This window comes from Lolium perenne, chromosome 3 (genome assembly GCF_019359855.2).
Source record: "Lolium perenne isolate Kyuss_39 chromosome 3, Kyuss_2.0, whole genome shotgun sequence".
Taxonomy (NCBI): domain Eukaryota; kingdom Viridiplantae; phylum Streptophyta; class Magnoliopsida; order Poales; family Poaceae; genus Lolium; species Lolium perenne.
The window spans coordinates 291539836-291565721 of NC_067246.2; the positions used below are offsets into that span (position 1 = coordinate 291539836).

Below are 25886 nucleotides of genomic sequence, written 5' to 3' on the forward strand. Positions count from 1 at the left end.
GGTGCGAATGGTGGCTGATGTGTTCTGCTTCTCGTCCCCTCGCCTTCACAGAAAAGATTTGGTTTGATAAGGCGAAGGCGGTGCCGGTCCGTATGGGCGGACGGTATGGGCAAGCCCCGCCCGTACCGATGCCTGTTAAAGACCCTGCGTGGCCAGGATCGATTTGGCCTCAAAAGGAAATGTCTTTATTTCGTTGCAATTAGCCCATAAATGTCCTTGGATCATCCAGATATGATGGTTTCCTGGAATACATAGTTGAAAACAAGGTTTCGCTTGGATCACGATATTAGCATTAGTTGAAACACAAAATCCAATGAAAAACCAATGAAACCAATAGATAGGTTGTGGAAAATCCATAGTAAAATGCATCAAAATTTGGAGCTATCAGGAACAGTTGTATTTTATATGCTATTAGTGTGCCAACTATAAGCAACTATGTGCTATTATATTTTTATGCCAACACATTCATTTTGTACAAAAGTTCCAAATTAAACCACAACCCTGATAAAAACATTGTTTGTGAACCCACTCTAAAAATGGAACACATCATAAAGAAACCACTACAACTCAGTAATCCTAAATCATCGGGGTTAGTTTTCCCTTAGGGCGAATGCATATCATATCTTATGCATAATAGTATCTTTGCTAGTTCTTTACACATTGTCTTTATCGGACAATGATGCTATTTTTCAGAATTTGGAGTTATCACATACCGAAGTATTTGTTGCATAATCTTGCAGTCAACCAGGCAATTTCAATGCTTGCTCATTCCATTTGATTGTTTTTTTATAAAATTAGTTGCAAAGTATTATTTCTTTCATTCCTGCATTTAAAATCAAAGTATTACTTTTACAATTATGAATATAAGTGTGTGGTGGGTGATGTAACCATGGTTTGAGTTGATGGCGGAGGTTCTATTGCGACAAGGTATGTATTCAGATAGGATTAACAAAAAATATCATCTAGTGATTCTTCCGCCTTATATTGTGTGTTAACCATAAATTCTAGAGTGCGATAGAAAATTAAACTGCATCTTTTTACCTTTCGCATATCAGCGGACTTGATAGGGCAAGGCTGTGGTTTGGTTGATTCAAAGTAGTCTGGGATGGAATTAATCTCCCCATCCATGTTGAACGAAGGGTGCCCTACAATCTATAATGGATTGTTCATAGCATATCGTGGGTAAAGCCACAATTATGGAAGAAGTCCACCGAAGATATGAGTGTGACAAAAGGATGGGTATGCGGGGTCACGGAAAAGGGCATTAATTGGTGCAGATCTTATATTGGGCCCCATACCAAGGAAGTATGGACGTGACTAACGTGCTCCAGTTGTCCAACAAGGATAAGAATCTCATATGGGAAAAGTAATGCACCTCTGCCGACTATATTGAATTGTGACTTGTCTCTCCCTGTTCTAGGATCTAACTACAAACACGATAGGAAAGGAACTTTTTGAAGAGTCAACTTGTGAAAACTGATGGATATAGCCTTTCATAATAAAATAAACCATTTGAAGAAATAATTACAAAAACCTGCGTTAGCCTACTTCCTAGTCTGATATTCCAGTCGATAATAATTCCAAAATTTGGAAGATGAAGATACCTCTTAAAATGAAAGTGTTTGCATGGTATCTTCGTCGTGGGGTCATTCTTACCAAGGATAATCTTGGCAAACGCAACTGGCATGGAAGTAAGAAGTGTGTATTTTGTCATCATGATGAGACCATTAAGCACTTATTCTTGCAGTGTAAGTTTGCTAAATCTATATGGTCAACCATCCAGATAGGTTCTACCTTATACCCACCACGCAGTGTTGCCAATATTTTCGGCAATTGGCTAAATGGTGTGGATACTAGGTTTAAGCGTCTTATTAGGATGGGAGCGATTGCCGTTATTTAGTCGTTGTGGCTATGTATAAATTGTTGGAGATATGCCCAAGAGGCAATAATAAAGTGGTTATTATATATCTTTATGTTTATGATAAATGTTTGCATACCATGCTATAATTGTATTAACCGAAACATTGATACATGTGTGTTATGTAAACAACAAGGAGTCCCTAGTAAGCCTCTTGTATAACTAGCTTGTTGATTAATAGATGATCATAGTTTCATGATCATGAACATTGGATGTTATTAATAACAAGGTTATGTCATTAGATGAATGATATAATGGACACACCCATTTAAGCGTAGCATAAGATCATGTCATTAAGTTCATATTGCTATAAGCTTTCGATACATAGTTACCTAGTCCTTCGACCATGAGATCATGTAAATCACTTATACCGGAAGGGTACTTTGATTACATCAAACACCATTGCGTAAATGGGTGGTTATAAAGGTGGGATTAAGTATTCGGAAAGTATGAGTTGAGGCATATGGATCAAGAGTGGGATATTGTCAATCCCGATGACGGATAGATATACTCTGGGCCCTCTCGGTGGAATGTCGTCTGATTAGCTTGCAAGCATGTGACTTGGTCACAAGAGATGACATGCCACGGTACGAGTAAAGAGTACTTGTCGGAGACGAGGTTGAACAAGGTATGGAGATACCGATGATCAAACCTCGGACAAGTAAAATATTGCGTGACAAAGGGAATCGGTATCGTATGTAAATGGTTCAATCGATCACTAAGTTATCATTGAATATGTGGGAGCCATTATGGATCTCCAGATCCCGCTATTGGTTATTGGTCGGAGAGAAGTCTCAACCATGTCTGCATGGTTCTCGAACCGTAGGGTGACACACTTAAGGTTTGATGTCGTTTAAGTAGATATGGAATATAGAATGGAGTTCGAATGTTTGTTCAGAGTCTCGGATGGGATCCAGGACATCACGAGGAGGTCCGGAATGGTCCGGAGAATAAGATTCATATATAGGAAGTCATATTCCAAGTTTGGAAATGATCCGGTGCATTTATGGAAGGTTCTAGAAAAGTCCGGAAGAAATCACTATGGAAGACGGAGTCCCGGAGGGACTCCACTTGCATGGCCGGCCAAACCCTAGGGGGGAGGAGTCCCAGGTGGACTCCACCTTAGGTGGCCGGCCACCCCCCCCCCCAAGGAAGGGTGGGAGTCCCACCTTGAGTAGGAATCCCACCTTGGGTAGGTTTCATCCCTATGGCAAGTTTTGGGTTCGGGTCTTATTCGAAGACTTGGATACCAACTCTTGGGGGCTTCCACCTATATAAAGAGGGGAGGGGAGGGGCTGGCCGGCCACACCAATCCCACCTTGGCCGCACCCCTCAAGAGCCCCCTCTCCCAGAAACCCTAGCGGTTCCCTCCTCCCTCTCTCTCCCACATAGCTTAGGCGAAGCTCTGTCGGAGATCTCCACCACCACCGCCACCACGCCGTCGTGCTGCCGGGATTTCGAGGAGGATCTACTACTTCCGCTGCCCGCTGGAACGGGGAGGAGGACGTCGTCATCAACACCGAACGTGTGACCGAGTACGGAGGTGCTGCCCGTTCGTGGCACCGAAGATCTTCTACGCGTTTTTGCAAGCGGCAAGTGATCGTCTACATCCACCACGAGATCTGATCTCGTTAACGCTTTGTGATCTTCAAGGGTATGTTGATCTTCACCTCGTTGCTACCATCTTCTTGATTGGATCTTGGCTTGTTCTTCATTCTTGCGATAGAAATTTTTTGTTTTCTATGCTACAAATCCCTACAGTGGTATCAGAGCCGTGTCTATGCATAGATTGGTTGCACGAGTAGAATACAATGGTTTTGTGGGCATTGATGCTTTTGTTGTCTTTAGTTCGTGTACTTTGCATCTTGCGGGATGGTGGGATGAAGCGGCTCGGGCTAACTTTACATGACCGCGTTCATGAGATTTGCTCCACGCTTGACATGCAACTTGGATTGCATAAGTGGCTTTGCGGGTGTCTGTCTCTCCCACCATAGTGAAGATTCAATCTACTCTTTCTATTGACAACATTAGTATCACCGTTGTGGTTCATGTTCGTAGGTAGATTGGATCTTACTCGAAAACCCTAAACCACGTAAAATATGCAAACCAAATTAGAGGCGTCTAACTTGTTTTTGCAGGGTTTGGTGATGTGATATGGCCATGATATGATGATGAATATGTATGAGATGATCATTATTGTATTGTGGCAACCGGCAGGAGCCTTATGGTTGTCTTTAAATTTCATGTTGAAGTATTATTTCAAAGTAGTTGCAATAGTTACTACATGGGAGCACAACCATGAAGACGGCGCCATTGACCTTGACGCTACGCCGATGATGATGGAGATCATGCCCGTTGATGATGGAGATCATGTCCGTGCTTTGGAGATGAAGATCAAAGGCGCAAAGACAAAAGGGCCATATCATATCACATATGAATTGCATGTGATGTTAATCCTTTTATGCATCTTATATTGCTTAGATCGTGACGGTAGCATTATAAGATGATCCCTCTCACTAAATATCAAGATAATAAAGTGTTCATCCTTAGTATGCACCATTCCTAAAACTTGTCGTTTCGAAGCATCACGTGATGATCGGGTGTGATAGATTCTACATGTGCATACAACGGGTGCAAGCCAGTTTTGCACACGCGGATACTAAGGTTGCCTTGACGAGCCTAGCATGTACAGACATGGTCTCGGAACACGGGATACCGAAAGGTAGAGCATGAGTCATATGGATGATATGATGAACACTTTGAGTGTTCGCCTTTGAAGCTACATCTTTTCTCGTGATGATCGGAATTGGTGTAGTGGATTTGGTTCGTGTGATCACTAAGACAATGCGAGGGATATTGTTTTGAGTGGGAGTTCACCAAGTTAATTTAAGAATTAAAATTAGAACTCAATTTTATCATAAACTTAGTCTAAACTCTTTGCAAATATGTTGTAGATGATGGCGTCCCCCTGCATCAATTTTAACCAGTTCCTAGAGAAAGAAAAGCTTAAAAGCAATGGTAGCAACTTCACCGACTGGTTCCGTCATGTGAGGATTTTCCTCAATGGTGGAAATCTGCAATTTGTGCTTGAAGCACCGCTAGGTCCCCCACCACCACCTGCAGTATCCGAGGACGAAAAGAATGTTTACGAGACTCGGGTAACTCGGTACTCTCAAGTTCAGTGTGCCATCCTGTGCAGCCTAGAGGCGGAGCTCCAAAAGCGTTTTGAGCACCACGACCCTTATGAGCTGGTCCATGAGCTAAAAACTATTTTTGAAACTCATGCGGCCGTGGAAAGCTATGAGGCCTCGAAACACTTCTTTGGCTGTATGATGGAAGAGGGTAGCTCCGTTAGTGAGCACGTGCTCGCTATGTCCGGGCAAGCGAAGAAGCTCAGTGACTTGGGGATAGTGATTCCTAACAAGCTGGGTATTCATCGTGTACTCCAATCACTGCCACCTAGTTACAAGAACTTTGTGATGAACTACAACATACAGAACATGAACAAAGAGTTACCTGAACTCTTCTCCATGCTGAAATCTGCTGAGGTGGAAATACAGAAAGAGCACCAAGTGTTGATGGTCAACAAGACCACCAGTTTCAAGAAGCAGGGCAAGCCTAAGAAGGGCAACTTCAAGAAGGGTAGCAAGAAAGTTGCTTTGCGCCTCTGAGAAGCCTAAGGCTGGCCCTAAACCTGATCTTGAGTGCTATTACGCAAGGAGAAGGGGCACCGGAAGCGGAATTGCCCCAAGTACATGGCTGATCGAAGAGCGGCCTTGTCAAGAAAAAGAAAGGTATATTTGATATACATGTTATAGATGTCTATCTTGCGGTTCTCGTAGTAGTGCACAGGTATTTGATCTTGGTTCGGTTGCTCATATTTGTAACTCGAAACAGAGGCTGAGAATAAACGAAACCTAGCGAGGGACGAGGTGACGATGCGCGTTGGAAATGGATCCAAGGTCGATGTGATCGCCGTCGGCACGCTCCCTCTACATCTACCTTCGGGATTAGTTTTAAACCTAAATAATTGTTATTTGGTGCTGCGTTGAGCATGAACATTATATCTGGATCTTGTTTAATGCAAGACGGTTATTCATTTAAGTCGAGAATAATGGTTGTTCTATTTATATGAATAATATCTTTTATGGTCATGCTTTGAGATGAATGGTTTATTCTTGTTAAATCTCGATAGTAGTGATACACATGTTCATAACATTGATGCTAAGCGAATTAAATTAAATGATAATTCTACTTATATGTGGCACTGTCGTCTTGGTCATATTGGAGTGAAGTGCATGAAGAAACTCCATTCTGATGGACTTCTTGAGTCACTTGACTTTGAGTCACTTGATAGATGCGAAGCATGTCTAATGGGAAAAATGACTAGGACTCCATTCTCTGGTACAATGGAGCGAGCTACAGACTTATTGGAAATCATACATACCGATGTATGTGGACCAATGAGTGTAGCATCGCGCGGTGGTTATCGTTATGTTCTAACCTTCACAGATGATCTGAGTAGATATGGGTATATCTATTTCATGAAACATAAGTCCAAAACTTTCGAGAAGTTTAAGGAATTCCAAAGTGAAGTAGAAAATCAACGTAACAAGAAGATTAAGTTTCTGCGTTCTGATCGCGGAGGCGAATATCTGAGTTATGAGTTTGGCATGCATTTAAAGAAATGCGGAATACTTTCACAGTTGACACCGCCGGGAACACCACAGCGCAATGGTGTGTCCGAACGTCGTAATCGAACTCTCTTAGATATGGTTCAATCTATGATGTCTCTTACTGATTTGCCGTTATCGTTTTGGGGTTATGCTTTAGAGACAGCCGCATTCACTTTAAATAGGGCACCATCTAAATCCGTGGAAACGACACCGTATGAATTATGGTTTGGCAAGAAACCTAAGCTGTCGTTCCTTAAAGTTTGGGGTTGCGAAGCTTATGTAAAGAAGTTACAACCTGACAAGCTAGAACCCAAAGCGGAGAAATGCGTCTTCATAGGATACCCTAAAGAAACTATTGGGTATACTTTCTATCACAGATCCGAAGGCAAAATCTTTGTTGCTAAGAACTGATCCTTTCTTGAGAAGGAGTTTCTCACTAAAGAAGTGACTGGAAGAAAAGTAGAAATCGACGAGGTTACTGAACCTTCTCTCGTAGATCAGAGTAGCGCGATGCGGAAGATGTTCTGTGCGGCTGCACCGATAGGAGAGGAAGCAAATGATAATGATCATGAAACTTCGAACGAGAAAACTACTGAACCTCGCAGATCGATGAGGGAACGTACCACTCCTGATTGGTATGATCCCAGTCTAAATGTCATGATTGTGGACAACAATGATGAAGACCCTGCGACGTATGAGGAAGCAATGATGAGCCCAGATTCCAACAAATGGCATGAAGCCATGAAATCCGAAATGGGATCCATGTATGATAACCAAGTATGGAATTTGGTAGACTTACCTGATAGCCGCAAGGCTGTCGAGAATAAATGGATCTTCAAGAGAAAAACAGATGCTGATGGTAATATTACTATCTATAAAGCTCGACTTGTCGCGAAGGGGTTCCGACAAATTCAAGGAGTTGACTACGATGAGACTTTCTCACCTGTAGCGAAGCTAAAGTCTGTGAGGATTTTGTTAGCAATAGCTGCATTTTTCGATTACGAGATCTGGCAGATGGATGTCAAAACGGTGTTCCTTAATGGTGACATTGAGGAAGAGTTGTATATGGTACAACCCAAAGGTTTTGTCGATCCTAAAAATGCTGACAAGGTATGCAAACTTCAGCGTTCCATTTATGGACTGAAGCAAGCATCCCGGAGTTGGAACCGACGCTTTGATAAGGTGATCAAAGACTTCGGGTTTATACAGTGTCATGGAGAGGCATGTATTTACAAGAAAGTGAGTGGGAGCTCTGTAGCATTCCTGATATTATATGTAGATGACATATTATTGATTGGGAATGATATAGAACTATTAAGCAGTGTAAAAAGTTATTTGAATAAGTGTTTTTCAATGAAAGACCTTGGTGAAGCAGCGTACATTTTAGGCATCAAGATTTATAGAGATAGATCAAGACGCTTAATAGGGCTTTCGCAGAGTACATACCTGGACAAGATTCTAAAGAAGTTTAGAATGGATGAAAGCAAGAAAGGGTTCTTGCCTATGTTGCCAGGTAAGGTCTTGAGTAAAACTCAAGGTCCAGATACGGCAGAAGAAAGAGAGAGGATGAATCAGATCCCCTATGCCTCGGCAGTAGGCTCTATCATGTATGCCATGCGTGTACTAGACCGGATATCGCACATGCTTTGTTAGTTTGACCAGCGAGATATCAAAGTGATCCAGGAATGGAACACTGGACAGCGGTCAAGAATATCCTGAAGTACTTGAAAAGGACTAAGGATATGTTTCTTTGTTATGGCGGTGACCAAGAGCTCGTTGTAACCAGTTACACCGATGCAAGTTGGAACACTGATCCTGATGGCTCTAAGTCTCAGTCTGGGTACGTGTTTATATTGAATGGTGCTGCAGTTAGCTGGATGAGTTCCAAGCAGTGCACGGTGGCGAAGTCTTCAACTGAATCTGAATACATAGCGGCTTCGGAGGCTTCATCGGAAGCGGTATGGATGAAGAGGTTCATTGTTGAGCTTGGTGTGGTTCCTAGTGCCCTTGGACCCATTAGTCATCTATTGTGACAACATGGGTGCCATCGCCAATGCACAAGAACCAAGGTCACACAAGAAGCTAAAGCATATCAAGCTGCGTTTTCATTCGATTCGCGAGTACATCGAAGATGGTGAAGTAAAGATTTGCAAAGTACACACAGATCTGAATGTAGCAGATCCGTTGACTAAAGCTCTCCCTAGGGCAAAGCATGACCAACACCAGAATGCCATGGGTGTTAGGTACCTTACCATGTAATCTAGATTATTGACTCTAGTGCAAGTGGGAGACTGTTGGAGATATGCCCAAGAGGCAATAATAAAGTGGTTATTATATATCTTTATGTTTATGATAAATGTTTGCATACCATGCTATAATTGTATTAACCGAAACATTGATACATGTGTGTTATGTAAACAACAAGGAGTCCCTAGTAAGCCTCTTGTATAACTAGCTTGTTGATTAATAGATGATCATAGTTTCATGATCATGAACATTGGATGTTATTAATAACAAGGTTATGTCATTAGATGAATGATATAATGGACACACCTATTTAAGCGTAGCATAAGATCACGTCATTAAGTTCATATTGCTATAAGCTTTCGATACATAGTTACCTAGTCCTTCGACCATGAGATCATGTAAATCACTTATACCGGAAGGGTACTTTGATTACATCAAACAGCACTGCGTAAATGGGTGGTTATAAAGGTGGGATTAAGTATTCGGAAAGTATGAGTTGAGGCATATGGATCAAGAGTGGGATATTGTCCATCCCGATGACGGATAGATATACTCTGGGCCCTCTCGGTGGAATGTCGTCTGATTAGCTTGCAAGCATGTGACTTGGTCACAAGAGATGACATGCCACGGTACGAGTAAAGAGTACTTGTCGGAGACGAGGTTGAACAAGGTATGGAGATACCGATGATCAAACCTCGGACAAGTAAAATATCGCGAGACAAAGGGAATCGGTATCGTATGTAAATGGTTCAATCGATCACTAAGTTATCGTTGAATATGTGGGAGCCATTATGGATCTCCAGATCCTGCTATTGGTTATTGGTCGGAGAGAAGTCTCAACCATGTCTGCATGGTTCGCGAACCGTAGGGTGACACACTTAAGGTTTGATGTCGTTTAAGTAGATATGGAATATGGAATGGAGTTCGAATGTTTGTTCGGAGTCTCGGATGGGATCCAGGACATCACGAGGAGGTCCGGAATGGTCCGGAGAATAAGATTCATATATAGGAAGTCATATTTCAAGTTTGAAAATGATCCGGTGCATTTATGGAAGGTTCTAGAAGGTTCTAGAAAAGTCCGGAAGAAATCACTATGGAAGACGGAGTCCCGGAGGGACTCCACTTGCATGGCCAGCCAAACCCTAGGGGGGAGGAGTCCCAGGTGGAATCCACCTTAGGTGGCCGGCCACCCCCCCAAGGAAGGGTGGGAGTCCCACCTTGAGTAGGAATCCCACCTTGGGTAGGTTTCATCCCTATGGCAAGTTTTGGGTTCGGGTCTTATTCGAAGACTTGGAGACCAACTCTTGGGGGCTTCCACCTATATAAAGAGGGGAGGGGAGGGGCTGGCCGGCCACACCAATCCCACCTTGGCCGCACCCCTCAAGAGCCCCCTCTCCCAGAAACCCTAGCGGTTCCCTCCTCCCTCTCTCTCCCACATAGCTTAGGCGAAGCTCTGTCGGAGATCTCCACCACCACCGCCACCACGCCGTCGTGCTGCCGGGATTCCAAGGAGGATCTACTACTTCCGCTGCCCGCTGGAACGGGGAGGAGGACGTCGTCATCAACACCGAACGTGTGACCGAGTACGGAGGTGCTGCCCGTTCGTGGCACCGAAGATCTTCTACGCGCTTTTGCAAGCGGCAAGTGATCGTCTACATCCACCACGAGATCTGATCTCGTTAGCGCTTTGTGATCTTCAAGGGTATGTTGATCTTCACCTCGTTGCTACCATCTTCTTGATTGGATCTTGGCTTGTTCTTCGTTCTTGCGATAGAAATTTTTTGTTTTCTATGCTACGAATCCCTACATAAATGATAAGGTTTTTAATAATGTTTCTTCTTCTCTTATGCATGTCATATACCGGTGCACAGCTACACTCCGTTCATGGTTGCCACTTCAGCGGGTGGAGCATCGAGATCTCTTTACGGAGGTGTCTTCACGGTTGGAGGATACGGCGAGGGATATTTTTTCCCAACATGGGTGGCAGAGTGATCTGCGCCTGAATCCACCTAGCTAGATGTTTTGTATTTCGATAACTTTAAGTACTCGTCGTGGTGTTTTCGGTGGAGATTTTGTAATAACTACTATTATTGTACGGCTGTGTGCATCCTAACTATGCAGAGGCTGGGTCTATTGCTTAAAGTAATAAAGTGCTCATTATCGAAAAAGATTAGACATGGTGTTTAGATGAGGTGGGCCTGCAATTTTCCTTGGATCTAAATTTATTGCATGGAGCTCCAGGAAACAACCTACGATGTCACGGTCTAGCAGAGAAGCCGAATACAAGACAATAGAAAATGCAAGAAGTGATATTATGTGGATTCATGCATCGGAGAAGTTAAAATTTTCTTGAGTCAGTGCTCCGAATATGTGGTATGGCCATCTGAGCGCAACTTAGTTTGTAGCCAATCCCATCTTCCATGCTTGAACTAAGTTCATCGGAGTAGACTGCCCACTTTGTCCGTGAAAGGGTGGCGCGCAAAGCTCTCGAAGTGTGTTTTGTATTAACAAGTGATCAACTTGCAGTATACTGGCTAAACCTCTTCCTGTACAATCCCTTGTAGTTTGTAAACAATTTCAACATGGTAGTACCACGATGAAATCGATGGAGGTTGTTAGTACCCAGGCATGTGCGGTGTCTCCGGACTACGCGATCTGCGCTTGCTGTCTCCAGGCGGCAGCCTTGGCCGGCCTGGGATGGTCGCCGGCGTGGGGGCGCGACCTGAATAAAGGCAGCGGTCCTAGGATTCCAACTTGCGTCAAGATGATGATCTGCCGGAGGTGTGTCCCCATTGATCTAGCTAGAGTGACGGGTTCCAAAAGGCACCGCCAGCGATCTTCCATGGGCAATTCATGCCTGGAGACTGCTGGATTGGGTGGGATTCGGTCGGACGTACCCGTGTTTTACTCTGGCCGTTTGGTTTGAGAGGGAGCGCTTCGAAGCTCTGCTGGCTGTTAATATCATGGGGCATGTTCTCGTTCTATGGTGCTGGCAGAGAATGTCATGAAGGCCGAGATCTGAGGACTAGCAATGTAGGTTCCAATCTTTGGGGCGAGGAGGAGTTGGCTTGGTGTTTCATGACTTGGAGCAGCGGCAGCGACTGCACAGGAGAAGACCAAAGTCTTACATTTCAGGGTGAAAATCCAAGGTCTGGTCTTAATTGGTTGTGCCTGGCAATGGCCTTGTTGAAGGCATTGTTTTGAGAGCGAGGACCTTCTTCAGGGTGAAAACCCAGATGTTTGATCGGGCGACGATAGCGTTGTGCACTGTTCCCTTCTTGGAGGTGCCTCTTTTAAAGAAGGGTGACTTATGGTGCTGTCTTGGTGGTGTTAGTGATGACATTTCAAGGATTAAACCACCGTAGCGGGACTTTTTCTTTTTCTGTAATTCTTATTTCTTTTTTTGGCTATGTTCATCCGTAATGCCGCTAGGGCCATGCGTTGTTGCAGAGGCTGGGTGTAATTGGTATCTCTGATATTAATATATGCTCTTTGTCGAAAAAATTATTGTTTGTTAGCCGGGTCGTTGCAAAACCTAGCTGTCTGAAAGCTTCCACATGAAGGGCACGACATGGACTAGTTGCCATCGCATCATCCTTTTTTTTCCCAGAAAAGGAGAATTTTATTAAGACATGAATGATAGAGTTACAGTTTGAGATTATCACCGTTGCAAATTCCGGTGGGAAATCTCTACTCCACGTTGCAGTTCTACCATATACTCTACCAAATTTGGCCATCTCGTGGCTAGCATAGTTTGAGTCATGGGAGCCAGGGCCGAAGTAAGCTCTCTCGAGGTAGCGAGAGCGAGAGGAGAGGTAGGTAGGTAGGGTTCGTGCCGCCGCCTCCGTGGCTGGGCTTCCGCCGTGGCGCTAGTCGCCGGAACCGCACACGTTCTAGCCATGGACTCGACGGTCTCGCACTCGCCGGTGTTCTCGCGCCGCTGGGAGCCGGAGGGCAGCGCGTCTTTCTCCTCGGCGTCGCCTCGCCGCGGAGACCATGTTTTGGGGCTCGGCATCTCCTCCGCGTCCACGGGTGGCAGTGTGGCTGCGCCACGCGCGGAGAGGGTGGAGGTTGCTCAGCCAGAGGATCGAGGCGGGGTGCAGGACCGGCTTGGCTGGGAGCAGCCGCCCCCGTCGAAGAAGTCGTTGTGGAAGCGCAGAGTGGACGCAAGAAACGCGGCGGGGCCGTCAGACTGGGGCGCCCCGGCGCCGGAGATGGAGGGCATGTGCTTCAGGTGCTTCGAGCCTGGGCACAGGAAACGCGACTGCACCAACGCGGAGGTGTGCCTGCGGTGCTGGAAGAAGGGCCACCCGGCCAAGGGCTGCACCAGGCCTCGGAGTCCATCGTCGGAGGATGAGCTTTGGAACCGGGCGCTCGCCAAGATGGCGCGTCAGAGGTCGCCGGTGCGCGAGAGGGAGGAGCGGCCCGTGGGGAGAGGTGGAGTCGCTCCGGTTCCCCCGGGCCCGCCGCAACCGCCGCCGTCACCACCGATGCCGCCGCCACCACCACTTCCCCCAGTGACGTCGAGGCTTCCTCCCATGGAGGCTTGGCCTCCGATCTCGGTGGAGCCTATCCGGGCGGAGGCGCAGGTCCGGCTGGAGGACGAGGTTCTGGAGGTGCCGTCACTCTGTGTGGTGTGGAGGACGGCAGCCATGGGCGACCTGGAGCAAAGGCTCTAGTTTGCCATGGTGGCATCGGTGGGAGGGCGGAGGCCATCGGTGTCGTGCGCGCATGTGGCGGCGGCGCTCAAGTGGAGAGGGGTGCCGGAGAAAGCCATATCGGTGCACACTTTTGCCCCGGAGGACTTCCTCATGATCTTTCCGTCTAAGGAGCTGCATAACCACGTTGCGTCACGGCCGCCGGTGCTGGTGGCGGGGGTGCCGTTGTCTTGGTGTTCGTGGAACCGCCAGGCCCAGGCGGAGCTCGTGCCCACGCAACAGAGGGTTTCGCTGGTCCTGGAGGGTATTCCGCCGCATGCCTGGGACATCTCGGTCGTCGAGGACCTGTTGGGCAGAAGTTGTGCCGTGGAGGTGGTGGTGCCGGAGACCAAGGCTAGGTCAGACCTGGCGCTGTTCAAGCTCACCGCGTGGACGTCGCAGATCGAGGCCATTCTGGTGGCAAGAACCTTAGCCGTGCCGGAGCCGGTGATGGGAGGAGAGGGACATGTTCGTTCGTCGGCGGACGTGGTGCGGGAGGGTTCGCGGCTTGCATCGCCACATATTAAAACCTTGCAGTACAAGGTCCTGGTGCACATCACACGCGTGAGGAGGAGGGGTCGCCGGACTTGAGGAGAGGTCCGGGATCGAGAGATGCTGGCCCTGGTGGCTTCCAGGGCAATGGCCCGAGAGGGGGGTCAGGTGGCGAGGGCGGCACCACTTGCCGGAGTTCGAGAGACATAGCATGGAGAAGGGGGGTTCCGGACCACCGGCGAGGTCCTGGCAAGTTCGCGGCGCGTGAGCAAGGAGGCTGCATCATGCGGCGAGTGCTAGGAGACGATGTCGACGTGGCGGCTCCAGCGCCGCTTGTCTGGGGGCTGCCGTGCATGGCTAGCCCGGTCCCACTGGTGGCAGAGGTTTCAATTGGAAGTCAAAAGGTGCATGTGGCTCCTGCCAAAGGTGCAGCGGGCCAGGTCGTACCCCTGTCTTTTCTGGGGCGGGATGGAGAGAGAGGTTCGATCGGACCGTTCGAGAAAGTGGTGGACGGCGTGGGTGGTGTGGTGCAGCCGCAAGTTTTGACCGTGCGGGACGTGGCCACAAAGGAAAGTGCGGAAGGGGAGGGGGATGCGGACAAGGCGCTACAGGAGTTGGGCGCAGATGTGGGGCCCAGCATGGAAAAGATGGAGAAGGTGGTTTGGCAGGATGCGGTAGAGTCCTTACCGGTTGCGGAGCTGGATCCCGAGGAGCGCGCTAGGATCGAGGAGGGGTGCTGGTCAGACCTGAGCTGGAGCTGTCTCCGACGGTTTCGTCCGTGGGGTCAAGCGTGGGGGCCCGGGCGGAACGGTGCTTGGAAGGACAGGAGTTGGTGGAGGACCAGTCTGTGGCGGGAAAAATTAAGAGGGAGTACTTCGCCGTTTCGGTGTCAATCCCTGAGAGGTCACACGTCCAGGCCCAGCTTGTTTCGGTTGAGCGGGAGCTCAGCTTCACAGATGAGGCTATGTGTTGGATAGCTCTCCGTGCCAGTCCTACACAGGGCCCAACAGTGCCATGCAGCTAGTCCCACGGGAGGAGGGACACAGGAGGGAAGTAGAGAAGGAGATGGGTGACCAGGAGTAGCTGGAGAGCGACAAGCTAGAGCAGGAGAGACAGGAGTTGGCGCGAGTCAAGAGTTTCTGTGCGTCTATACTGAAGACGCTCGCTCCCCCGTTGTTGCATGATGTTGAGAGGGCCACCAGTTGCGGGCGGAGGTGGAGCCTTTCACGCCCAAGAGGGTGACCAGGAGGACCGAGGCGATCGGTGCCACCACACAGGTCAAGAAGGCCTCAGCGGCTGAGAACGCGCTGCTGAAAGCGCTAGGGATCTGCCCAGAGAACCTTTCGGTCAGCGAGGAGGACTTGGCGTGGTTCAGAGGTCTCTTCGACTCTCCGATCCGTGATTCCCACCTAAGAGTGCTTGCGTCCATCTTCGGGAAGGAGCTACCGTCGAGTTTCACGCGACAGGAGTACTGCCAGGTGGCGGTTGCAGTGCACTGAGGCGCTGGTTGGAGTGGAGTGTTAGAAGTCTTTTATGGATATCTTCGTAGAGTTGTTGTGCTGGAATGTTCGAGGTCTGAACGACCCAACCAAGAGGAGTGCTATACGGGAGTTTGTAGCGACCATGAGAGTTAGTTTAGTGTGTTTTCAGGAGACTAAGTTGGATGTAATCGATGACTTTATCGTAATGCAATGCTTAGGGCCATCTTTTGATGGTTATGTCTATGTGACGGAGGACACTCGGGGGAGGGGGGGGGGATTTTGCTTGCTTGGGACACTTCGGTCCTGGAGGTGGATAGGCTTAGCCTTGACCCGCACGCGATCACAGGGGAAGTCATTCCCCGCGACAATAACCGGTGGTGGCTAACCACCGTATATGGGCCTCAAACTAATGAGGACAAAATTGAGTTCATGAGAGAGTTGGCGGAGAGGAGATCCTTGTGTCCTGGACCTTGGATGGTCCTGGGAGATTTCAATATGATCTTGCACGCGGAGGATAAGAATAACGATAGGCTTGACCGGAACATGATGGCGATATTCTGACATTTTGTGCATGAGCATGAGATGAAAGACCTATACCTGCATGGGAGGATGTACACGTGGAGCAATGAAAGAGAGAGCCCTACACTCACACGCATTGACCGTGCCCTGGTCTCAGTGGATTGGGACTTGTTACACCCAGACGCATTCCTGCAAGCATTGTCGTCTTCGGTGTCCGATCACGCCCATATCCACTTAGGGCTTAGCGCGGCGTTCAGGCCCAAACGGAGGTTCAAATTTGAGGCCTTTTGGCTCAAGTTGGAGGGTTTCGATGAGGCGCTTAAGGAGGCTTGGAGATGTGACCCTAGGATCGTCGATCCTTTCAAGCGTTTGGATGCCTTATTCCGTAACTCGGCGGAGTTCTTACAGTCATGGGGACAGAGGAGGGTTGGTAATGTGAAACTAAAGATCGCCATGGCGAATACATTGATCCTTAGATTTGATGTGGCGCAAGAGGCAAGAGCGTTGTCCTAGGCGGAGACTTGGCTGAGGAAGATGCTTAAGCAATCGATCCTAGGGTTGGCATCCCTCGAGCGGACGATTGCTAGGCAAAGATCTAGAATGAGATGGCTCAAGGAGGGAGACACCAACTCCAAGCTGTTCCATGCGGTTGCGAATGGGAGAAGGACGGAAAATTACATTGCGGTGGTTAGGGTGGGTGAGACGTTAGTAACGGATCAAGAGCGCAAAAACGACATCTTTACGGAGGCATACATGGATCTACTGAGAGCCATTCATAATAGAGAGCATGGCATTGAGCTTGAGGCCCTGGATATTCCCACCAAGGACCTACATGAGCTAGAGCGCCTTTTTTCGGAGGAGGAAGTTTGGAACACAATTAGGGAGTTGCCCTCGGATAGAGCACCGGGGCCAGATGGTTTCACAGGTGCTTTTTACCAGCGGGCCTGGCCGGTAATAAAGCACGACATCATGGCCGGCCGATTAAAGCTTGGAGTGGGATATGGGAGAGGGTTTGGAAGATTGAACCGAGCACTGATCACTTTGATCCCTGAGAGACGGGAGGCGATGGAGATTAAGGACTTCAGACCTATCAGTCTGGTCCATAGCTTCTCTAAGCTGTTCTCCAAGCTGTTGGCGAATCGGCTTAGAGGGAGACTGGGGGAGCTTGTAAGTATGAATCAATCAGCATTTGTTAAAAAGAGGAGCTTGCATGATAACTTTGTGCTTGTGCGACAAGTGGCTAGGAAAATAAACTCTAGGAGGAATACTGGAGTCTTACTCAAACTCGACTTGTCACGAGCTTTTGACTCTCTATCTTGGAGTTTTCTGTTTGAGGTGCTGAGGAGAATGGGGTTTGGAGATAGGTTCCTTAAGTGGATAGCGGTGCTCCTATACACAACGAACACGAGAGTGCTGGTAAACGGGGTGCCGGGAGGGCGCATAGTCCATGGAAGGGGGCTGAGACAGGGGGACCCTACTTCGCCCATGCTGTTTGTGGCCGCGATGGAGGTTTTGTCGGCAGTCATAAAGAAGGCGTGCAGGGAGACATGTTCTCCAACCTGGCGGGCATCTCGCCGCTGCAGAGAATATGCATTTATGCGGATGATGTGGTTCTCTTTTTCAAACCGGAGAGACGGGAGATGTGGGCGATAAAGCACATCCTACAAATCTTTGGAGAGGCGTCTGGACTCAAGGTCAACTTCAGAAAAACCACGGCGACGCTCATTAGAGGGAGCAGAGAGCAAGAGGAGGAGATTGCTGCAATCCTAGGATGTGAGTTGGCCCACTTCCCCATAAAATACCTAGGGCTGCAGTTAGCCCTAAGACCCCTTACAAAGGCGGAGTGGCAACCTCTACTGGATCAAGTTATCAAGTGCGTGCCGGCATGGCAAAGAGGTCTCATCAAGAAGGAAGGGAGGCTGGTCCTAATCAACTCTGTGGTCTCGGCAAGGGTGGTGCACCAATTGGTGGTCGCGGAGGCCCCGCTGTGGTTTTAGAGGAGATAAATAGATGGATGCGCGCCTTCTTTTGGGCGGGAAATGATAAAGTGAACTGGGGCCAGTGTTTGCTGGCTTGGGAGAATATATGTAAACCCAAGGAGGTGGGAGGGCTAGGCATAAAGTGCCTCCGGTTACAGGGACTTGCCCTGCGTGTGAGATGGTATTGGTTGAGACGCACGGATCCCGACAGACCTTGGCAAGGTTTGCCGGGTCTACTCGACAAGGAGGCGGAAGAGGTTTTCAGGAGTCTGTCGAGCTTTAGTATCGGAGATGGCCGCAAAACCCTATTCTGGCGCGACCGTTGGATCAATGGTTTCACGGCAGAGGAGTTGGCACCAGAGGTGAACGCCAAAGTTCCGACGAGGCGCAAAAATACCAGAACGGTTGCGGAGGCCATGGAGAATAATCAGTGGCTCAATGACATCACGAAGGAGCTCATAGTGGAGGGAGGAGCCTAGTGCATTAGGTTATGGGAGGCGGTGGACACAATTCAAACCGATGCCGCTAGGCCGGACCTTATCAGGTGGAAAGGCTCGGCTACGGGAGATTACTCCTCCAAAAGCACATACGAGATGCTATGCAAGGGGAATACGAGTTGGAGTATGAGCTCACCTGTATGGAAATCCTTTGCCCCTGCAAAATGCAAAATCTTCGCGTGGCTAGCGTTGAAATACAGGCTATGGACCTCAGATCGGAGAGCGAGGCATGGCCTCCAGGAGCACCCCGACCCATGCTATACATGCCTACAGGAGGAGGACAAGGTGGATCACATCCTCACTCAGTGCCCATATGCGAGGCAGGTCTGCTTTGATGTGCTACGCAGCGCTAGCCTGAACATACAGGAGCCGAGACTGGACTCTAACTTGGAGAGATGGTGGACTGAGGCGAGGAAGAGAGTGAGGAAGCTCGACAGGAAGAGGTTCAACTCTATGGTCATCATCACGGCGTGGACATTATGGAAGCAAAGGAATGCGGGAGCAGAAGGACCCCACACAGATATTGGCGGCCATCAGAGAGGAGTTTCATCTGTGGGAGCTAGCTAGGATAGGAGGAAGCTCACAGATAGCGCGAGAGTAGGCTTTAGTAGGAGGGAGGTTTAGGAGAAAAGTGTGAGTGGGTGTAAGCACTGATGTCTGTATCAGTTGCTTTTCTTGTACATTATACTTCTACTTCTATAAAGATAAGGCACGCTTTGCGCGTGCTATCGAAAAAAAATAGTTTAAGTGATGATGAGCCTTGACCAATTTTGTCTCTCTTTTCTCCTTTAATAACTCACGGATGACCTGAACTCAGAGGCATAGATTGACACGTTGGATGTACCGCCCTGATCGCTTCATCGCCTGAGACTGCTCATAATGGGGGTAACTTGGGGCAACTTCAGTAGTAATATAGGATCCAACTTAGCAAATTTGCCTATGTGGCATTGAGTTAATAAAGAGAGAGAAGAGTAGATTAACTAAGCTGGTGCACGCCGTACGAGATTTTTTTAATGCCAATCGATCCCGTGCGCTTGCTTCCTTCGGCAGAGAAAATAATCGCCGCCGTCCCCTTCTCTTCCTCCTCCGAGCGCCCCATTCTCTCCTTCTCGCCGGCTCTCCCTCGCCCCGCTCTTCGTCTTGACGGCTATCCCTCGCCCCACTCTCCGTCTTGACGGCCGCCGGCGGTTCTGCCCAGCGGCGCCACCCAGGGAGCCATGGCCAAATCAGGTGCTCGCAATGAGATGGCTCCAGCCCGGCCTCCGCCGGCGACCTCGTCACCTCAACACTTCTACCCCAACGCGCGCATGAGCTCCTCCAACCCCAGTGCGCCGCTGCACACCTACCCCAGCACCCCCACGAGCTCCTCTTCCAATCCATCCACACTGCAGCGCATGTACACCCTCACGGCAGCTCCTGTAGCAACCCCTTGTTCAATCAATGGTAATGGTTCTTCCTCTTCTAATTCAGTGGTCGCAGTCTCATAATCAATTCGAGTTTGCATCACTTGGTATTTTGCATCCTGCCAGATTTAGTATTTCTGAATAGTACGTACATGTACAGTTCAGTTAGCAAAAGTCTGATTCAGTTTGCCAGAAGCTGAAACTAGCTACAATTTTATTAGTTCTTGTACAACTTCATTGAGCAAGAAAAGTAATGTGTGACTGTGTGAGGAACAGCTGCTGGGCTTTAGCACAAATAAAGTTCAGTTTAGTTAGTTCTTGCAAAACCAAAATAACCTTCAGTTTAAATAAAACTGTAAATGCTTCTTGTATTTTTCCTAGTGATTTTCTAAATTATCCTTGTAGTTTCTAAATGATACTTTTCATTTATGTGCAGCAAGGCTTGATAATACTTTGGATATGGCATGCCCTCTTTGATCTTGCTGGATCAAACAACAATATCAAACGTGCTTAATCAGTGGAAGTTGTTTGTTGAGCAACTAAAAGGGCAAGTTCCTCGAGTGAGCTACCGCGTCAACATTATATTGGCACTTTTATTATTATTATGGTTCATGTATGTATCCCAGTGTACCAACAAACAAAATTTACATTGATACATGCCACAAATAGATCACAATGTTCAAGTACTACTCCCTCCTTCACGGTATATAGGGCGCACTTCCAAATCTGAGTGGTATATAGGGCGCACTTCCAAATCTGAGTGGTATATAGGGCGCACTTCCAAATCTGAGTTTTTCCACTACCTGCACTTATAAAGCGTATTAGCATTAATTACCAGCCTTGAGTGGAGCGTTTTGGCCCATAAATTGCTCCTCCTCCTGATTTCCTTTCGGCTGTGTGAAACGTGATTAGGAATGTTGCATGCAAGTGTGAACACATTGGAAAGTGGGTGCAGGAAAATCGCATGCAAACATGCAGCGACATGGCCCTTCCTTTTGGCTTCCCCTCCCTGCCTCTTCTTCTCCTTAGCAGTATATAAACATAAGAAAGGAGGCCATCTTCAATAGAGAGAAAACTCCATTGATGGCTGAGGGAGAGGAAGGCTGGACATGGCCAACTTGGGGTTCCGGGAAAGGGCGTTCTGCTGAAGATAGGATCGAAGCTTTGCAAGTTGATCTTGAGGATACCATGGAAAGGGAGTACTATAAATCCTACATAGTAATAAATGAGTGTTTCTATGTTACTATAGAGGTAGTAACTAAGACTAGTAACATGCACCATGTTACTAGCCTTAGTTACTCTTCACTATGAGTAGTCTGATCGCATCTCCCTCTCTCCCATCAATCTATTCTTTCACAACGATGGCGCCCAACTTTTTGAACGAACTGACAGCGTTGTAGTGATGGGTTATTTGGCCTGTACTGAAACTTTTGAGCGTACGTACGTGAATGTGTTCTTTAGTTCACCGAATATTCTTTCGCGATACATCAACATAAGACCGTCAGGAATAAGCTCTCTACTACCACTCTACCAGATCGCAAGACCATCTCTCCCTGTTCCCTACCTCTCCCTCTATATATATGCCCACACCCCTTGGATCGGTCCAGAGTCAAGAACTCGAGATACACACACGACGCACCGAAACTGAGCGCTGGCTTGGCGCAGTACCCCTCTCGTCTCTTCTCACACCTCTCTCCCGCACAAGCTATAATCGGAGGAGGATAGTTTGGAGCGCCGAGACACATCGAGATGGAGCATGTTGCGAGGTTCTTCTTCGGGGTCTCCGGTGAGCGCCATGGCCAATTTCGTTCCTTCTCACTCGTCCCTGCATCCTCCTTGGCTTTTGTTTCTTCTTCTTCTTTTCATGGATTGCGCTAATCGCTAGTATCTTTTTTGCCAGGCAATGTCATTGCTCTGTTCCTCTTCCTGTCGCCGATGTAAGTACTCCTTTGGCCATTGCCCTGTTCCTCTACCTCTAGGATTTTGCTTCAGTTCTTGAAACTTTGAAATACGTTTTTTGAATGTTTGGAAGCTATGTGTAGCTCGGCCTGCCTTTTGAGTTTCCGTTTGGTGCATGGCCTTCTTAGTTCTCTCAGTTTTTCTTCGTCATCTGTGGTGGTTTGTGTGCACAAAGATGGGAAGTGAAGTGAATGATATTTCTTTCTTGAGGAGTAGTTCCGAGAAATCATCGGCCTCTCTCTCCCAGTACAAAAAAAAAAAACGTTGCAGATTCTTTGGTTCTCGCAGAAAGCTGGAATCTATGCCGGTACCACAGATCATAGAACAGATCAAAGCTGACGCGCTCCAACATGGGCCGCGCGAGCAGAGGTCGTTTGGTGTTTGTCCAGTAGGTTCTAGGCGGCTGAGCTGTTTCTATCTGATATCATGCTGGTTGCTGACGACCCTTTTACTGTTCTTCTCTACTCCAGTTGTCAGTGTAAGTTTAGGTCTTCAGTTGGGTCGTTGGTTAGAGCCTTAGAGGTCGTCATACAGTTTGGGCTCTTTCTCTCTATTCTCTGTACTGTGTACTCTGAGCTGTTTCTTTCTGTTTTCCTTAATACTATATCAGACGCAGCTCTCCGTTATCATTATTTTTTGAAGCTTTCGATTCCATCTTGTCTGAAACGCTACTGTATATATTTTGCTGCCTTGTCTGTTGTTTCTTCTGACGGGTGGCGTGCGCTGTGCTGTGTTGCAGGGTCACCTTCTGGAGGATTATCAAGATGAAGTCGACGCAGGATTTCTCCGGCGTGCCGTACAACGTGGCGCTGCTCAACTGCCTCCTATTGGCATGGTAACTAACACTAAAGCTTCAGCCTTGCTCGCTCAGCTGCCTACTAGCAGCAACACAGCATTCCTCTCGCATGACTACCATATTAGTATGCTGAATCTTGTTTGTTTCAATACTTATGTTTCCAGACATGCACGGCAGCTTAAATTTGGTGCATGCTTGCTTGCAACTTGCACGGCATCACAGGTCACTAGGATTTGATTTGCTCTGGAGATTCTGTGTCAAACATGGGGAAACTCTCATTTGCAACTAGTTGCACCCGCAACCCATTTTTTTTGTGACACTTCCAAGTTTCCAAAAATGCAAACTAAAATTCTAGACAAACATTGTGTTGTATCTTGTGCATCTGTGAAGTTTCATCCAAAAATTTCTAGAAAGATAGACTGCCAGCCCAGGACCCAGTTGCCCGCGCCGTGGACGGTGACCTATAGTGCTACAGAACGTTTGTGTGTCACGGTTCGTTAGTTTAGCCTGTCATTCTGGCAAGGACCAAATGGTGCTACAGAACACACTTGCAGAAGAGCATGCTCGTCAACTTAATTTAATTGTAGTAGCTTTTCTTGCACCACACTGAGGATTTGTGAGAGTGAAATTGTTAATGAATCGATTGGATGCACCGCACTGATGCATGATAAAAATTACTGTGTCTGAATGGTTTGGGCTGCAGGTACGGTCTGCCGTTCGTGTCCCCGAACAACATCCTGCTGTCGACCATCAACGTGACTGGGTCGGTGATCGAGGCCATCTACGTGGTGATCTTCCTCATCTTCGCGGAGCGCAGGTCCAGGCTCCGGCTGCTGGGCCTACTGGGCGGCGTCGTCGCCATCTTCACCACGGTGGTGCTGGTCTCCCTGCTGGCGCTCCACGGCAACGGCCGCGACGTCTTCTGCGGCGTCGCCGGAACCGTCTCCTGCATCTGCATGTACGCCGCGCCTCTTTCCGTCATGGTACGTGCCTGCGCAGTCGATCGAACCTGGATGAATTCATACTAGTTTCAAGCCTTCAATCCATTCCATGCACTGAATCTGTTGTATGTTTGTGCGTGCGTGCGTGCAGAGGCTGGTGATCAAGACCAAGAGCGTGGAGTTCATGCCGCTCCTGTTGTCCCTCTCCGTCTTCCTCTGCGGCACCTCCTGGTTCATCTACGGCCTGCTCGGCCTCGACCCGTTCATCTACGTACGTGCGACTACTTTTTTTTTTTCCTTTATAACTGGGACGGGGTCGGGGTTCATGTTCATCAAAGAGAAGCTCACATGCGTTTTCCTTTACGCGCGCGCGTGCAGATCCCCAACGGGTGCGGCTGCTTCCTGGGCATGGTGCAGCTCATCCTCTACGCCATGTACCGGAAAAACAAGGGCCCCGCTACCGCGCTGGCGGGCAAGGGTGATCCCGCCGCAGTAGTCGAAGTGGAAGGCGCCAAGAAGGCCGCTGCCCCGGTGGAGGTGGCCGAGGACAAGATCAAGGTCGACAACATCGTCGCTGTCGACAAGTCGGCCGTCAAGGGAGAGCCTTCCGCCGCAGGAGAGGAGGTGGAGGACGCCAAGAAGGCCGCCGCCGAGGTCAAGATCAAGGTCGACGACATCGTCGCTGTCGACAAGTCGGCCGTCAAGGGAAAGTCTTCCGCCGCAGGAGAGCAGGTGGGAGGACACCAATAAGGCCGCCGCCGCGGTGGAGATGGCCGATGTCAAGATCAAGGTCGTCGTAGACGAGTCGGCCGTCAAGGGAGAAGACGCCAAGAAGGTCGCCACCGCGGTGGAGATGGCCGAGGCTAAGATCAAGGTCGCCGGCACCGTGGCCGTGGACGAGCCGGCCGTCGCGGCCCAGGTGTAGGCGTCGCGGAAGCAATGGATGATGGAGTAACCCTGCCGCACCTCTAGCTGTTAGTTTCTCCAGTTTGATCCAGGTTTCAATTATCTGAATAATTGGCCGAGGAGTGTGTACCTGTCCACACCTCGGTTTAGCGGTAGATTAGAGCATCTCCAGCTGCGTCCCCCAAAGCGTCCCCTAAAGGGATTTGTGGCGCGTCGGACAGAAAAACCGTTCCAGCCGTGTTCCCCAAGCCCATTTTTGTCCGGCGCACCCCCATACGGTGTCCGGCGCCCCGAGCCCGTCCCCGTCCCACAGGGGACGCACCCGGCACGCCGGACACAACGAAAAGCGAGGCGGGGAGTGACGGGGCCGACCCGTCAGCGGCACAGTTAATTTTAACCTAACCGTCGCCTACCTCGCGATGGAAGTTATTCACGCGCAGTGACACACGGCGGCATCTTTGCCTTAATGGCGACGGAGGGGCAGGCGAGACGTCTCGTCGGTGCTGCGCCGACGAGACGCGTCGCCGGCGTGCGCACGCCACCGCCCGTTCCCGCGCTTTCTTCCCGCCTCTTCTCGCCTGTTCCCGCGCTTTCTTCCCGACGCCGGCATCTATAAAAGGTCTCCCGGCTCAATGGTAGCCACCACACCCCGCTGGCAACAAACACAGCCCTCGTCGCTCCACCGCCGTCTCCTCCACCACCAGTAGCAATAGCGAACCGCCCCGGCGCTGGCCACTTCCCTCCACCGCCGTCTCCTCCACTTGCAGTCCCGGAAACGCAGGTCGACACCGACCCCTCAGCAGCGGCCCGGGAAGAGCGGTGGCGCGCACACCGTCAGCAGCGGCGGGAGGCAATGCAGCAGCAGGCCCGCCAGCAGCGGGAGGCGGCGCAGGCGGCGGATCTAGCGGCGTTCTGCGCCCATGGCCCCGCTGCTGGCGAGGCCGCGACGGCAGCAGCGTGGCACGAGCAGCAGGGCGCCACCGTTGCGGCGTCTGACGCCTCGACGGGACAGGAGGCGCGACGGTGCCGGTACCGAGCGGAGATGGAGCAGCGGTGGGTTGACGAGCGCCGGCGCCAGCGCGTTGAGTGGGATGCGCTGTACCGAGATCGGCGGGAGTCGATCGAGCGCCAGCGGCCCGGCGGCGGAGGAGCGTCGGCAGCGGGAGGCGGCGGCGCGGCGATACGGGAGGCGGGCGGACCAGTTGGCGGCGGAGGCCGACGTGTTGGCGGCGGCGATGATGAGGCGCCAACAGATGTGGAGGACGATGCGCCAATGGAGGAGGAGGAGGCCGAGGCGGAGGAGACCGAGGTGGAGGAGGACGACGACGACGAGTTCGAGTGGTCCGACGACGACGGGCCGCACCCGGACGAGACG

The 25886-nt window shown here is 49.3% G+C and overlaps 1 protein-coding gene and 1 long non-coding RNA gene across 4 annotated transcripts; both read left to right on the forward strand.

The window, feature by feature from the left end:
- Positions 1-19506: 19506 nt before the first annotated feature.
- LOC139837693 (uncharacterized) lies at positions 19507-20598 on the forward strand. Its single transcript, XR_011754325.1, has 2 exons — positions 19507-19949; positions 20346-20598. It is a non-coding gene; the product is annotated as an uncharacterized lncRNA (long non-coding RNA).
- Positions 20599-21502: 904 nt separating this feature from the next.
- LOC127345191 (bidirectional sugar transporter SWEET1a) lies at positions 21503-24764 on the forward strand. Of its 3 annotated transcripts, none has more exons than XM_051371632.2 (7): positions 21503-21695; positions 21810-21846; positions 22608-22703; positions 23368-23647; positions 23757-23876; positions 23984-24100; positions 24411-24764. In XM_051371632.2, exons 1-7 carry the CDS (start codon positions 21659-21661, stop codon positions 24528-24530), a joined length of 807 nt encoding a protein of 268 aa, XP_051227592.1. In that variant the 5' UTR covers positions 21503-21658; the 3' UTR covers positions 24531-24764. The 3 variants fall into 3 exon arrangements, with proteins under 3 accessions (XP_051227592.1, XP_051227593.1, XP_051227589.1); XM_051371633.2 differs by having other exon boundaries at positions 21504-21695; positions 23984-24142; positions 24459-24764; XM_051371629.2 differs by having other exon boundaries at positions 21504-21695; positions 23984-24488.
- Positions 24765-25886: the final 1122 nt, after the last annotated feature.

What these genes read in the sequence shown, in the direction of transcription:
- LOC127345191 (XM_051371629.2), top strand. Translation starts at nt 21,659, where the DNA reads ATGGAGCATGTTGCGAGGTTCTTCTTCGGGGTCTCCG. An exon ending in GTTCTTCTTCGGGGTCTCCG is followed by an intron (nt 21,696 to 21,809) that starts GTGAGCGCCATG and finishes CTTTTTTGCCAG; the next exon opens with GCAATGTCATTGCTCTGTTC. An exon ending in GCCTCGACCCGTTCATCTAC is followed by an intron (nt 23,877 to 23,983) that starts GTACGTGCGACT and finishes GCGCGCGTGCAG; the next exon opens with ATCCCCAACGGGTGCGGCTG.